This window comes from Mauremys reevesii, linkage group 5 (assembly GCF_016161935.1).
Source record: "Mauremys reevesii isolate NIE-2019 linkage group 5, ASM1616193v1, whole genome shotgun sequence".
NCBI classification, from domain to species: Eukaryota; Metazoa; Chordata; order Testudines; family Geoemydidae; genus Mauremys; species Mauremys reevesii.
The window spans coordinates 62,338,135-62,352,718 of record NC_052627.1 but is presented as its reverse complement, the minus strand read 5'-3'; the positions used below and the strand labels follow the sequence as shown (position 1 = coordinate 62,352,718).

General features: G+C 45.0%; 1 protein-coding gene across 10 annotated transcripts in view; it reads right to left on the bottom strand.

Annotated features, from left to right (window-relative positions):
* GLRB (glycine receptor beta) overlaps nucleotides 1-14,584 on the bottom strand; it is a 115,510-nt gene that overhangs the window by 48,556 nt on the left and 52,370 nt on the right. For all 10 annotated transcript variants that reach the window (XM_039542376.1, XM_039542384.1, XM_039542378.1 and 7 more), the window contains one exon: nucleotides 465-571. In XM_039542376.1, the coding sequence (XP_039398310.1) occupies nucleotides 465-571 (107 nt within the window). The remainder of the gene's footprint in view (nucleotides 1-464; nucleotides 572-14,584) is intronic.

The window sequence follows — 14,584 nt, the reverse complement described above, 5'->3', positions numbered from 1 at the left end:
AACAGGACTTAGCACAGGTTTAAGGGAATTATAACTTCTGTGTGCTTTAGAAATATTAACACGGTAGGGCCTAAATTCTGTAGTATTTTCATGATCTTGACAAGAACCTACTTACAAGCAATTAAGTAAAACTGTTTAATGCTTTAAAAATACATTGCCTTGAAAACAGTATTCAAATACTAAATAAAACCATATAATTTAATTTTTAAAAAGCTATTAATTAAAAAAATCCCTAAAAACACTCCATGTGTTAGCAGCATGAAATATGCATATGCTATCAATCCATCAGCTAAAAAGGGTAAATATCTTTCAGCAGTTTCACCCCCTTTTCAGAAATTTTATCCTGTATCTTTCCAGAAATCTAGTTTCCACAGATTCTGTGCATGTGAATAACAAAATAAAAAATAAAAGAGGAAATGTTAATAACATGAAAAGGTAGAAAATGTCTTTTATATGTGACAAACCTTTGAAATTTGGTCTTATCCTGGGATCATAAGTGAGCAACAGCCTATTCAAGATATTGCTGGTAGAATTAACAGGTACTCTTGCAAGATCTTCAGCTGATTGCTGGCTGTGAAAAGTGCATTGGTTATTGTTAAGAAAGTAGGTACTGTAATTTTGAACTTCCTGAGTCATTTTAAAATGCCATTCAAACTATCAAAAAGGCATCATACATATAAACCTCCCCCAAGTTTACTCCTTTCAAGTAACGTCTATAGTATTTAATCTTCCATTACATATCTTACTCTAATACACTGTAGTACTGACATTTCAATATTTTCTTCATAATGTTATAAAAACAATGAAAACTCTCAGTTTCTGATTGTAAACTAAATAAAAAACTAAACATCAAATAAGCAAAAATGTACTAATGACATATCAGAAATGCTTTAATTTCTTCATTAGTAGAAGCAGCCTACAGCACTATTTTTAGTGACTGTCAAATTAGGAACAAACAAATTGACAAGCAATTTTAGGAGCCAAAACTTTCAGAGGTTTTTGGCAGTCTATTGCTTTCATGTGACAGACTCAGCTATCCCATAGAGAGTTAAAGGCTTTTCGTAATTTAATTGGTAAATCCTGATAACCCTTTTCAATTGAAAAAGAGGTTGCAGATTCTCATTTTACTTTCACTGGGAGAATTGCAATCCTCATTAACCTTCCCATTACAATTCATGTTTCAGGTGATCAGTAAAATTAGTTAGCTTGGGATAGGTAAGTGTAGCTTAGCTACTGAATTTTGATATTAAGGTCAGCAGGCACATGTGTGCACACAATGCCACACACACATACACACCCCTCCTTGCAACTCACCCATGCAATTCAGTGGACCATCCACACACACAGTCTGGTAATGTTATGTATGTTTCGCAGCATTCAGGAGGTTCTGGGGTGGGAGGAAGGGCAGAGGAGTGAGAATGCAGTGTACAGCCTCACGCCTCCCTCCCCCAGTGCCTCCTCCTCACTCCCTGTGCCTCCCGCCCACCACAATTAGCTGTTTTGCAACATGCAGGAGGCTGGAGTGGGGCGGGAAATGGGACAGGGTTTTCCCCAGGAATTGAAATGGGGGGGTTGAATTTATGGGGGGGCGGGAGTTAGGGCCAATGAGGGGTGAGACCGTGAGGGTGAAGGTGGGCTGTATGGCACCATAGTAAAAATGTTTGATGATAATTTTATTAGATTTAACTCATGTTTTAAAATCATCACACAAATTCAAGTTGGCTACTCAAGCCTTCTATGAAGCAATACATCTACATCCTTCTTGCTTTCTTGTTATAATTTTGCACAACTCTGTTAATGAACTTCTTGAATGCAATGTATTCATCTTTGGTGGCTTCTCGTGTGTCCGGTACTTCCATTCCTTCAATTGATATGCTCATTAGTTCATTCACGTGATCAGGCAGAAGGTGACTTCTTTCAGAACATAAAATTCTACTCAGTGATGAAAAAGAATGCTCAACTGTAGCTATTGTGACTGGGAGTAGCAAGAAATGAATTCCTACTTCTTTCATCCCAGGAAACATAGAACAAAGATCAGGTCGAGCCACTAGTGATGATAAAAAAGAAGTGGAAGTCAAATCTTCATTCATTCGTCGTATGATATTCCACTCTGTGTTCAAATTCTCTATTCTGTCCTGAGCACATGGCAGCCCCATTGCTGGTAGTGCCTCACTCCACTCAACTGTCAGTGTTTTATAGGACAGGCATCTGTAAAAGCTACGTAGAGGTTGAGTAGAATCTAGAAGTCGCTGTTGTAGATTTTTAAGAATGAAGTCTGTGTACTTTTTAAGTTGTCTTAACAAACACTTCTTGACCTCTTCACTTAAGGATTCGATATAAATGCCTTCATTGGTCAACTTCTGGACTGAAGTGTTTACTTCTTACAGTACTTTTTCAATGGATAGCTCTGATTGATCCAAATGTAGCTTCTATTGCTGGACAAAGATCTACTACTGTTGTAGCAGATGGGTTGATGGCATTTTTTAATGACCCAAGGGACTTACAAGAGAATGGCAATAGTCTTCTCTGAACGTAGTAGCAAAAGTAGTCCACCAGCCTCACTACTTAGATCCATCCCATCTTGGTAGATACTTTCCAGAGCCAGTAATAACGGCTGGAGTAATTTTAAGACAACAGCCAATGACTTCTCTTGAGAAAGCCAGCGGGCTTTCCCAGGTTGGACTAATTTGAACTTCAGTCCCAGTGTATCTTCTATATTTTCCAAGCTATTCAGTCTTTTTGGACTCTTTCTCAAAAAAGAATATAATGAAGACATTAAATTTGTAGCTTTTTTAATGTCTTTTGAAGAGTCTGCAGCTCGTACTAGCACTAGTTGGAGTAGATGGCCTCTGCAGTGTGTATAGGAGAGATTAGGGTTACACTTTTCTCTGAGCAAAACTTGTGCTCCACCATGTCTTCCAGAGAAGTTTGCAGCTCCACGAAATGCACAAGCAGCCATCTATTTGGGATCTAGTTGACAAGCATTTAACTCTAAGATGTGGGTTGTCATGGATGCAGCCAATGTGTTGTCTATAACTTGAACATCTAGAAATGCATCTACTGGCCTACCACTGACATCAAGATAATGTACACAATGACTTAATACTTGATGCCCATTTGCATCGGTGCATTCATCAGCCATGTATGCAATCTTTTTGATTGTGGTGAGAGAGTTCTTCACTTTTTCAACTGTTGAGTCTTTCACTGTTGCACCGCATGCTTCTAGCCAGTCAGTTGAGTTTCTTGCAGAAAGATAGTGAGCATTTGCTGGTCTTGTTCAGAACCAGTGTTCAACTTCAGGATGAACAAGAGACAGAGCACTTAACATTGGCCTCCAGTCTGTAGTGTGTGGTATCTCTTGCTTAAATAGAAAGTATGATGCCACAGCCATGTTTGTTCGCATGAACTGTGTTGTGTCTCCAGCATTCTTAACAGCCTCATTAAGTACTTCTAAAATTGGCATTGCAAGTGGTCTTATAAGGCTTTCTGCATGTTGATGCACTCCAGAGGCATGGTGTTTTGCAGCCTTTTCACATAGTTTGTCAGCATTGTCTTTGCTGATCGGTCTGACAAAGCTCCTCCACTTTTACCAGTTATACCATTAGAAAGCTTTCCTTCTTTGTAAGCTTTTTTACAAGAGGTGGACCAGTAGCCTTCTTTTGTAACGTCAATAGATGGGAACACTTAGACCGACAAACATCGAGAACTGCCTTTAGGTTTTGGAGACACTGTTTTTTCAGTAGGATTTGCTGGTCTTCAGTAGCTGTATTTGTGCTTCGGGCTGGTTGTATGTAGATACACCACTTGAACCTTCAGATGAAATGTTGATATATTCTTGGTTCTTGATGTATTCTTCACCTTGGTTTGTTTTGAGGCCTTTGAGTAGAAAAATTGTTGCATTGTTTTTTGTATTTTCATTTTCACTTTGACCTTCAACATATAACAGAGATATGAATAAATTAAATGTTTTGTTAGGATAATGCAAATTTAGCATAAGGATAATGCAAATTACACCAAAACACAGAACAGTTCTAGATTTCTAAAACAAATATTTTTTAAAAAAAAATATTTAATTTAAATTGATTTTTGGAAAATAAGCCATCATGGGATAAGAGGGAAGTCTTCTCATGGATAAGTAACTGGTTAAAAGATGAGAAACAAAGGGTAGGAATAAACAGTCAGTTTTCAGAAGGGAGAGAGATAAATAGTGGTATCCCTGAGGGGTCAGTACTGGGACCATTACTGTTCAACATATTCATAAATGATCTGGAAAAGTGGATAAAACAGTGAGGTGGAAAAATTTGCAGATTATGCAAAACTATTCAAGATAGTTAAGTCCAAAGTAGACTGTGAAGAGTTACAAAGAGAATCTCACAAAACTGGGTGACTGGGCAAGAAAATGGAAGATGAAATTCAGTCACTCCCGCCCTCTCTCCCTGAAAGCGCCGGCGGGAAATCTGTTACCGCACTTTTCTGGTCAGTGACAGCGCGGACGCCACAGCACTGCGAGCATGGAGCCCGCTGCGTTCATCGCTGCTCTTATGGCCGTTGTCAACTCCTCGCACCTTATCGTCCACCTCTTCCACAGTCAGCTGCTGAGAAATCGGGCGACGAGGCTCCGGCAGCGCGGTGAGGACATGAAGTGTCAGAGTGGCACAGACCTCTCAGAAAGCACGGGATCCCGTGCCGCGGAGATCATGGTGGCAATGGGTCACGTTCATGCTATGGGACGGCGATTCTGGGCCCGGGAAACAAGCACGGACAGGTGGGACCGCATAGTGCTGCAGGGCTGGGATGAATCACAGTGGCTGCGAAACTTCAGGATGAGTAAGGGCACTTTCCTTGAACTGTGTGAGTTCCTGGCCCCTGCCCTGAAGCGCCAGGACACCCGCATGCGAGCAGCCCTGAGTGTGCAGAAGCGAGTGGCCATAGCCCTCTGGAAACTTGCCACGCCAGACAGCTACCGGTCAGTAGCGAACCACTTTGGCGTGGGCAAATCTACCGTGGGGGTTGCTGTGATGCAAGTAGCCCACGCAATCGTTGACCTACTGCTCTCAAAGGTAGTGACCCTGGGAAACGTCCAGGTCGTCATAGATGGCTTCGCCGCGATGGGATTCCAAACTGCGGTGGGGATATAGATGGCACTCACATCCCTATCCTGGGACCGGCCCACCAGGCCAGCCAGTATATTAACCGAAAGGGCTACTTTTCAATGGTGCTGCAAGCACTGGTGGACCATAGGGGACGTTTTACCAACATCTACGTCGGGTGGCCGGGCAAGGTTCATGATGCGCGTATTTTCAGGAACTCTTGTCTGTTTAGACGCCTGCAGGAAGGTAGTTTCTTCCCGGACTACAAAATAAGTGTTGGGGATGTGGAGATGCCTACAGTGATCCTCGGGGACCCAGCCTACCCGCTAATGCCCTGGCTCATGAAGCCCTATACAGGCGCCCTGGACAGTGACAAGGAGCTCTTCAACTACCGGCTGAGCAAGTGCAGAATGGTGGTGGAGTGTGCTTTCGGACGTCTCAAGGGGAGATGGAGGAGCTTACTCACTCGCTCGGATCTCAGCAAAACCAATATCCCCATTGTTATTGCAGCTTGCTGTGTGCTCCACAATCTCTGTGAGAGCAAGGGGGAGACCTTTATAGTGGGATGGGAGGTTGAGGCAAATCGCCTGGCTGCTGATTACGCTCAGCCAGACACCCGTGCGATTAGAAGAGCCCAGCGGGAAGCGCTGTGCATCCGGGAGGCTTTGAAAGCTAGGTTCCTCAGAGAGCAGGGTAACCTATGACTGTCCAGTCTCTTTACAGAGAAGCTGAACTTGCCCCTGTTTCAGTTACTATTCACTTTTTTCAGCGGTTACATACCCCGTTCACCAGGTTTCCCCCCTTCCAACAGACTTTAAAAATAAAGTTATTGGAACATTTTTAATTAACAAAGTTTTCTTTACTAATGAATTCGCGTTAAAGGGTTCAAACAGGGACACAGACTGTGGTGGGTATGGTGTGCAGTGATGTACAGACCGCTTCTACACTCAAGGACTGACAGGCTCCTGCTCCTACAGCGGTCTCTGGGGGGAGGACGGTTACAGGAGGGTGTGCAGGAAGGGGTGGGTTTGCGGGAAGGGGTGAGGGGTGTGTGGGAAGGGTGAGTAAGTGTAGGGGGATGATGGCTCTGGCTGGGGCTCAGGGCATCGGAGAGGTTCTTGGCTAGGGTGGAAGGGCATGGTAAGGGCAGCCTGCCTTGCCATTTGTGGATGCCAGGCGCTCGGACCCTGGGGCAGCATACACCTCCCAGACTGACCTGGGGCAGCAGACACCTCCCAGAGTGACCCGGGTGCCTAGTGACTGCACTCTGTGTGTGACCTGCTGTTGATCCTGCCCCCCCATGTCTGTACCCTGGTAATGGTGGCCATCCTATGCAATTAACAAACCCCTATCTCCCCTTCACAACAAATCTTCTGCAAAGAAACATGACGGAAACAGTAATGAACAGCAAACTATTTTTAATACTCAACTACACAGTTGGGGGATGAAACTGGGATTTGGGATTGGGTGAGCCAGGAAGGGAAGCAATTCTCATACTTTAGGGAATGAGAGCTGTTTGGTACATGAGCGCTCTGCTGGGGTGGAGTGACAGTTTTCACGGCCCCTAGCACCCCTCCTTCTTGTGATTTTGGGTGAGGGGGGACAGGACTTTGTGGCGGGGGAGGGCGGTTGCAGATACAGTTCAGGGGGGCTCTCTGCTCCTGCCTGCGGTCCTGCAGAATATCCACAAGGCGCCGGAGTGTGTCCGTTTGCTCCCTCATTAGTCCAAGCAGCGTTTGAGTCGCCTGCTGGTCTTCCTGCTGCCACCTGTCCTCCCGTTCGCTGTGTGAGCGCTGCTGCTGAGAGAGGGTCTCCCTCCACTGGCTCTGCTGGGCCACCTCGGCTCTGGAGCAGGCCATCAGTTCAGCAAACATCTCGTCCCGAGTCTTTTTCTTTCGCCGCCTAATCTGCGCCAGCCTCTGTGAGGGGGATGCCGGGGCAGTTCGGGAAAGAGCCGCAGCTGTGTGATGGGAAAAAGGAAGTGATTTCCTTGCAAAGATACATGTTTGCGAACACTGAACACAGTCTACTCAGTTTCTGTGAACAAGACCATACAGGGCACCTATCTCATGTGCTCTCAGGACAAGTTTGAATTTTCGGCATTCGCTTTCATTGCCTGGGGTCTTGCACTGGAGATCGGACAAGCGGGGCAGGACAGCAGAATCCGTGTAGCAGCCAGGCCTGGTAAGCCATAAACTTTAGGCTGCTTAACAGTTAATGGATAGCAGTGCCCTCCTGCTGCAGGCAATCTGGAAAGCATAAAGTCTGACCCTGTTCCAGCCCCTCGCGGCTGTCCCCAGGAAAGATCCCTGTATGCTTTCCCTCTGCAGCCTCCACCACGTGGCTGTTAAAAGACGGTCATTGTTATGCAAAGGAAAAGTCAAGTATTCACAATAGTAACATTACAGTAATTCCCCTAATTAGATGCAGCAGTCGCCGAGCGAGATCACCCTGAGGCGGGTCACTAGGAGAGACAGAGAGCGCATGCTGCGTGAATCCCTGCACAGACCAGGGCCCTATGCTGCCATGCTGGTCGAGGCAATGCTCCCACTGTATCTCAGGATGGCCTGGCGCGGAAGAGTGTGCTTCCACGGAGCACCCAATAAGGCACCTCTCCCCAGGAACCTCCTGCGGAGGCTTTTCGAGTACCTCTACGAGAGCTTCGTGGAACTGTCCCAAGAGGATTTCTGTTCGATCCCTATATGTATTGACCTTCTTTTCATATAGTTTTTATTCCTGTTTTTAAAAAAATAAATGTTTACATGTTTATAGCACTTACCGACTGATCCTTCCCCTGATTCAGAGTCTGGGTTAACGGCCGGGGAGGGTTGGTAGGGGATCTCTGTGAGGCTGATGAAGAGATCCTGGCTGTCGGGGAAAGCAGTATTGTAAGCACTGTCGCCTGCCTCGTCCTCCACAAACCCTTCCTCATCTTCCCCATCCGCGAACATCGCCGAGAAACTGCCCGTCGACACTATCCCATCCTCAGAGTCCACGGTCACTGGTGGGGCAGTGGTGGCAGACCCACCGAGAATGGCATGCAGTGCCTCGTAGAAGCGGCATGTCTGGGGCTGGGCTCCGGAGCATCCGTTTGCCGCTTTGATTTTTTGGTAGCCTTGTCTCAGGTCAACTCCACCAGAGAGGTCCTTTGGGGCCATCTGCCTGTCCCAAGTCAGGTAAAGGGAGGAGGGGGCGGGGCGTGGGCAACAACTCCACACCAAAAAAAAATCAGCTTACAGAAACACACAACAGAGAGAAGAGAGACTTTAGAGAAAAAAGAAAAAGGTCAAGAAGACGAAGATGCATGGCTGGGTGGGTGAAGCGAGAAGCCGAAGCCCCGATCACCCTTCTTCTTCTTCAGAGGATTTAGAATCGCCACATGGACACACATGGGAGGAGGATGGGACGCAGGGGGGAGCAGCAGAGAGGGAGCAGCAAAGAACAGCCCCAACAGGCATTAGCGCGACAAGATGGGACGGCACAGACAAGACGACTGCTGACACGACAGTTGACAGGAGGACATGAAGAGAGTGATGCACACCACACACAGGGAGTAGGCTTCATGTTTGTCCAAGCAGGCACAGAGAGCACTGATTGGGGTTGGGGCAGGCACATGGGTCCCATCATCATCATCCTTCAGAACTAGAACTAAATGAAGAGAGATGAATGTGTTTGCTACGCAGCAACCAACAACAGAAATGAGGAGGAGGAGGACAGAGACTACTACTCCAGACAAGAGAAAAAAGAAAAGACTCTCTCAGACAAAGACATTCATTACCATCCTTTTGCTTGACCAAATTGGACCTGAATTGACCTGATAACACAGGATACGAACAAGACATGGGCTCTCTGAGAGAGAGAGAGATGAAGAGAGAGAGAGAGATTTGTGGTCTGTTGTGCTTAACAAAAGATCTGGTCTTAGCAGGCATCTCCTCACCACAAGCGTACCTGGGTAGTACTATGCAGGCATGACAGAAAACCAGAAAAACCATGTCTGCATTGCAAGCAAGTTTAAGAAGAAGTTCAGATTTTAGGACGTTAGAGCAGAGAGAGAGGCGAGGCGTCCGCCTCGACCATAGGCCAGTGGTGGCCAGAAGAGCTGAAGCTGAAGAAGAAGAAACTGGAGAGAACGTCAGACAGAAAGAGGACAGTACAACGTCCACCTGAAGGGAAGATAGACCAAGGAATTTTTTGATTTGACGCTTTAGAATAAGTTTTCAGTAGTATCAGATCAGAGGAAGGAAGAGAGGAAGACAGACAGAGAAACAGATGAAAGAGAGAGACACATATAGTCAGCATGCCAGGAAGTGAGAAAGAAGAGAAAGACCAGCAAGCAGAGAGGATCAGAGCAGAGTCAGAAAGAAGAGAAGAGAGAAGAAGAAGAAAGAAGCAGTCAACAACAGCAACAGCAGAGCAGCAGCAAGCAAAGCCAAAAGCTCAAAAGAGATGCTGAAGAGGGCAGAGAGAGAAGTTAAGAGAGGACAGATTAAGATAAGAGATGATGGCAGCATGGACAGGCAGCAGCAGCAGAGCAGGCATGAAACAGCTGCGACAGTGCACTGCAAGCTCAAGCGACTGAAAAAGTGCAGCGTCCCGTTAAAGAAAAAAGAAACAGAGGAAGAAGGAAGACAGAAAAGAAAAACAGATGAAACAGAGGGGAAGAGCACTCAGAAACTCTGAAAGACCACTCCACCACCAGCACCACAGACACCAACCCACATCCACCTCCCACACCCAACCCACCACCACCAACCAAAACCAGATCACCAACCAAAACCAGCCAGAGAAAAAGCATGGACCAAGAAAAGAAACAGAAGGCGGCTGACCCAGCGATATGGATGCCCTGGCCCTAGCTCTGAACCTGATGCTGTACCCAAGAAGGAAAAAGTGATTGAAGAAGACTGGAAAGAAGAAGAAGGATTCCGATCTGAGAAGAAAGATCATCAAAATCAAGAGATCAAATAACGGAAGAAAAATCACCTCTGTCTAGAACCCAGTCCTCTGAGAATCTTCTCTTAGGGAAGGTCCTGTCGGTGCCAGTCCTAGAGAGAATGAAGAGGGAGGCGATCATCCACAGCTACCAGGATGAACCAGCAGGTTTCGGCAGAACAGATCATGCACGGACCAGATAGCAACGCATGGAGTGTAGTCGAAAGCATGGAACAGGATAACTCATCTGTACATCAGCATTCGAGACCTGCAGAGAGCAGACCCTCTGGCGCGGGAGAGCATCTCTGGGGAAACCTGATCAGGAAGTCAACAAGCATACGTGGACAATACATCACAAGAGATCACACGAAGTGATCACAAGAGCAGCTCACGGGAGGGAGGCTCACAAACACCTTCCAGGACAAGGATGCTTGTTGTCACCACTTGCTTTGTGGATTCTTCTCTTCTTCCTTCATCAATTGGATTATGAATCGGATGGTCATTGTGGATGGACTTTGAACACCAGAATTGGTCATTGTGACCCAGCTGATGACCCTGCAGTAAACAGCAGCAGCAAAAGACAGATGCCAGCAGCCAGCACGTCATCACAGGACAAGAACAAGAATCACAAGATGCATCCAGATCCAAGGGACATCAATCATCATCAAAAACAAGAGGACACTCAATTCCCACTCACCTCACGAAGAATGGATCACTCACCTAGAGTGCAAAGAAGATGAGCAGAATGGCACAGGTGGAGCAATCAAAGGCACACATGCAGACATACGGCAGCATCAAAGGAGCTCAAAGAGCAGGCAAGAGCAGTCTAAGAGCTGCTGCTCATCAGAAGAGTCTCTGAGCTGCTCCATGTGGAAGTCTGTTCAACAGACAAGCTGTGTGAGAAATCAGAGAAACTGTGTATGGAGCTGAAACAAAAAACACAACCAAAACAACCACCAACCAGATCCCAACATCCACCTCTTGGAAGGGACCCCAGATCCCTGGCAGATCACCTGGCCACAGGATCACATCCAGCCACTGGAATTGAGACCCTCCAAGGGAGCAGAGAGAAAGGAAAGAGGGAAGAGACAGTGCTGGGAGAAAGACAAGCATACGCAAGCAGCCAACCAACATACACAGACGCCCAGACCACAGGAACAAAAAGGAAAAAAAGGCGAATACCTGGAAGAAATAAGCAAGCGAAATTCAGGTACCTGGAACCAAAAAGAGCGAACTAGCCAGGAAGAGGGGCTGGAATGGCCTATACCTGAAGACTATGGTTGTTGGAATGGCCCGGCCTATAAGTTGGGATGTCTCAGGTCCTTGATTTTCACGCGGCACTGCGTTGCATCCCGGCTGTATCCTCTGAGTGCCATGGCTTTGGAGACCTTCTCGTAGGTCTTTGCATTCCGTTTTTTGGAGCGCAGCTCCGAAAGCACAGACTCATCGCCCCACACAGCGATCAGATCCAAGACTTCCCGGTCAGTCCATGCTGGGGCCCTCTTTCTACTCTGAGATTGCATGGACTCCTCTGCTGGAGAGCTCTGCATCGCTGCCAGTGCTGCTGAGCTCGCCCCGATGTCCAACCAGGAATTGAGATTCAAAATGGCCAGACAGGAAAAGGAATTCAAATTTTCCCGGGGCTTTTCCTGTATGGCTGATCAGAACATCTGAGCTCGGACTGCTGTCCAGAGCGTCAACACAGTGGTGCACTGTGGGATAGCTCCCGGAGCTACTAAGGTCGATTTCCGTCCACACATAGGCTAACTCGATATAGCCATGTCGAATTTAGCGCTACTCCCCTCGTCGGGGTGGAGTACCGAATTCGAACTAAAGAGCCCTCTAGGTCGAACTAATTAGCTTCCTGGTGTGGACGGTTGCACGGTTAAATCGAATTAACGCTGCTAAATTCGACATAAACTCCTATTGTAGACCAGGCCTAAGATAGATAATCAGAGTCTCTGCCACATAAGTGGCAGTCCCTGATACGAGAGACCTTTAATATTCCATGGACACTCACCTTCAGAACTTAGTTTCCATACCTACAAAAGTACATTGTCATTGCAATTTTGTGAAATGTGTTAGAGAGAGAGACAGAGACAGACAGAGATAGAGAAAGATCGGTTTCTTATTCGTAGACAAATGGGAGATATATAACCTTTTCTTGATTATCATTTCTCATCATTTTTAATGAGCCTATTGCCATAGTATCTGGACACCAAATTTAAAAATTAAGACTTCATTAAGGTTGTCCATAAAAACCCTGTTCTCCACTCCTAAGTTCAGTCACTTTACTGGAGCAGTTTTGGAGTTTTTTTTTTTTGGGGGGGGGAGGTTTAAAACTCACATTCATTTTGCTATCACCTTCCCAATGTCTCTATTACCTCAATAACCTTGTGATGGATTTGGAGATGCTCTGTGATATTTCATGACTAAAGTATATTGACTAGTTATAGGGATGGGTTTTTTGGTTTGATTACACTGGCTTCAAATCAACAGGAGGCTGTCTAGAAAAACAGGCAGGAAGGGAAAGAATGGCTCAAGAGGGCCACCTCTCCACAAACACTTGGTGCTTGTTACAGGGAAGTGCCAAGCCTATTAGCTTTTAATATTTTGCCTCTTCTCCACCCAACTTGCAAAAGTGGTTCACAGCAGGAAAGGAAGAGTCCAACGAACGCAGGAGATCAAAAGAACTACAGCAGAGTTTAATAAAAAAAAAAGAAAGAAAGAGAACACTCTCTCAAGACAGAGGGTCGGTTGTTCTGGGGAACCAGACTAAGACACAAGTATCTGCTGAGAAATCTGGAAAAGTTAGGCCTGCATAGATTGCCATCAGGGAATGGTAAGTCTTTAGGTAAGCTAGCCATGCAAGTAGTCCGTTTGTTGTTTTAAAATCCTCTCTCTAAACGCTTTGTTCTTACTGCAAAATAAACAATACTTTAGCTTAAGAAGACTCTCTGGTCACTATATACACAACTGGTCACAGACTCCCAAAAAGAAGACCGACAGGCGCCCATGTTCAGTTGGACCTGGTAGCTAAGTACAGTTGATACACAGAGCACTGTAGAACAGGGCCTGGTCAAAGAGCAGAAATACTGTGGAATTCCACTGCAGGAAAGGTAAAGAAACAAGGCCTGACAGCTGAAAGGAGGGTGCACTCAGAGAGGCCAAAAAGGGACAAAGATACAGTTAACATTGCAATCACCACAATACAGTAGAATACATTGGACCTCTTAATAATCATCATTACCTGATCAGTAACCATTAGCATCACTGACAGGATGTAACAATGACTTTAAATGAAAGTTTTCCAATCATCTCACCTGTATAATCCCTGCAAACCATATGGATCCTATATCGTCAACATGAATTCTCAGACAGCTTTCCGTATGTGATATGGAAGCAAGGCATTATCAAATGTGTGGTGGAGGAAATACATTTATATCGATGGTGGTGAGATACTGATTCATTGACCAAAGGTGACTCTTAGAACTCTTGTTCAGCTCAGCAAGTCTGAGCAGACATATAGGTGGCATTCTCAGTTTGAAGTCTATAAGGCTTCCTTGAGTTTGTCAGGATACATTATGTCTCATTTTTTTGGGCTTCTGAGACATACATATGATGGGATTTATTGTCTCACACAATTCACTGAGGTTACAGGGAATCCTTATCCTAACAGACTATGTCATACAAGGATAATTATTTGAGGAAAGAACTGCTAGTGAATACTGTTTGTTATTGTCTTGTTCTCATATCAGTTACCTCTTGTCCTAAGATCTCATTATGCTGTGGCATCTGTAATTTTAATGAGTGTGTGGTATACACCGTTGACATGTAGCATGACTATGAGAGAAGAAATAGACATGTCTCAGCCAAGTTAATCCACGTGTCATTTTATAAAACACTGTACTACTGTCCAGACTGCCATATGATATGTAAACCGAGTTGCCAGAACCTCCTTATAGCGTAGGCATTAAATGATTTAACATCTTGTCCCACTATTGAAGAGTTCAAGACTGCTGGTTGACTGATAGAGAGTGTGGTAAATATACACTGCTGTATTAACTTCAAGCATTTAAAAAAAAATATATCACTCAAGCAGACTTTGATTCTAGCTTATCTAACCACAGTGATATGAGCAGATGTTTTACACAAACAGTGATACACAAATAACAACGATGCAGATATCGATAAAGTAAAACGTAATGCAGTGAAACATAACATAATGCAACAAGACATCTGACATATCACAGTAAACCGCAAGCACTATTACTTTTTATATGAATTAGTCTTTTGTGATGTGGGCATTTGATATTCTGAGTGATATGCATCATACTGTAGAAAAGGTCTAGTACCATATAATTATATAACTTCTTTCAGTATGAAGGGAATTATATAATATGTATGTGATAAATATCAGTATTTATATAACTGCCCCATGTACAATATATCCATTTTGGGACAAGCACTGAATGATATCAAGAAGAATAATCCTCCAGAAATTCAAACTGTTCACATGATTTCTCATAATATTATTTTAGATCTGTGTATCTCTGAATAACTAG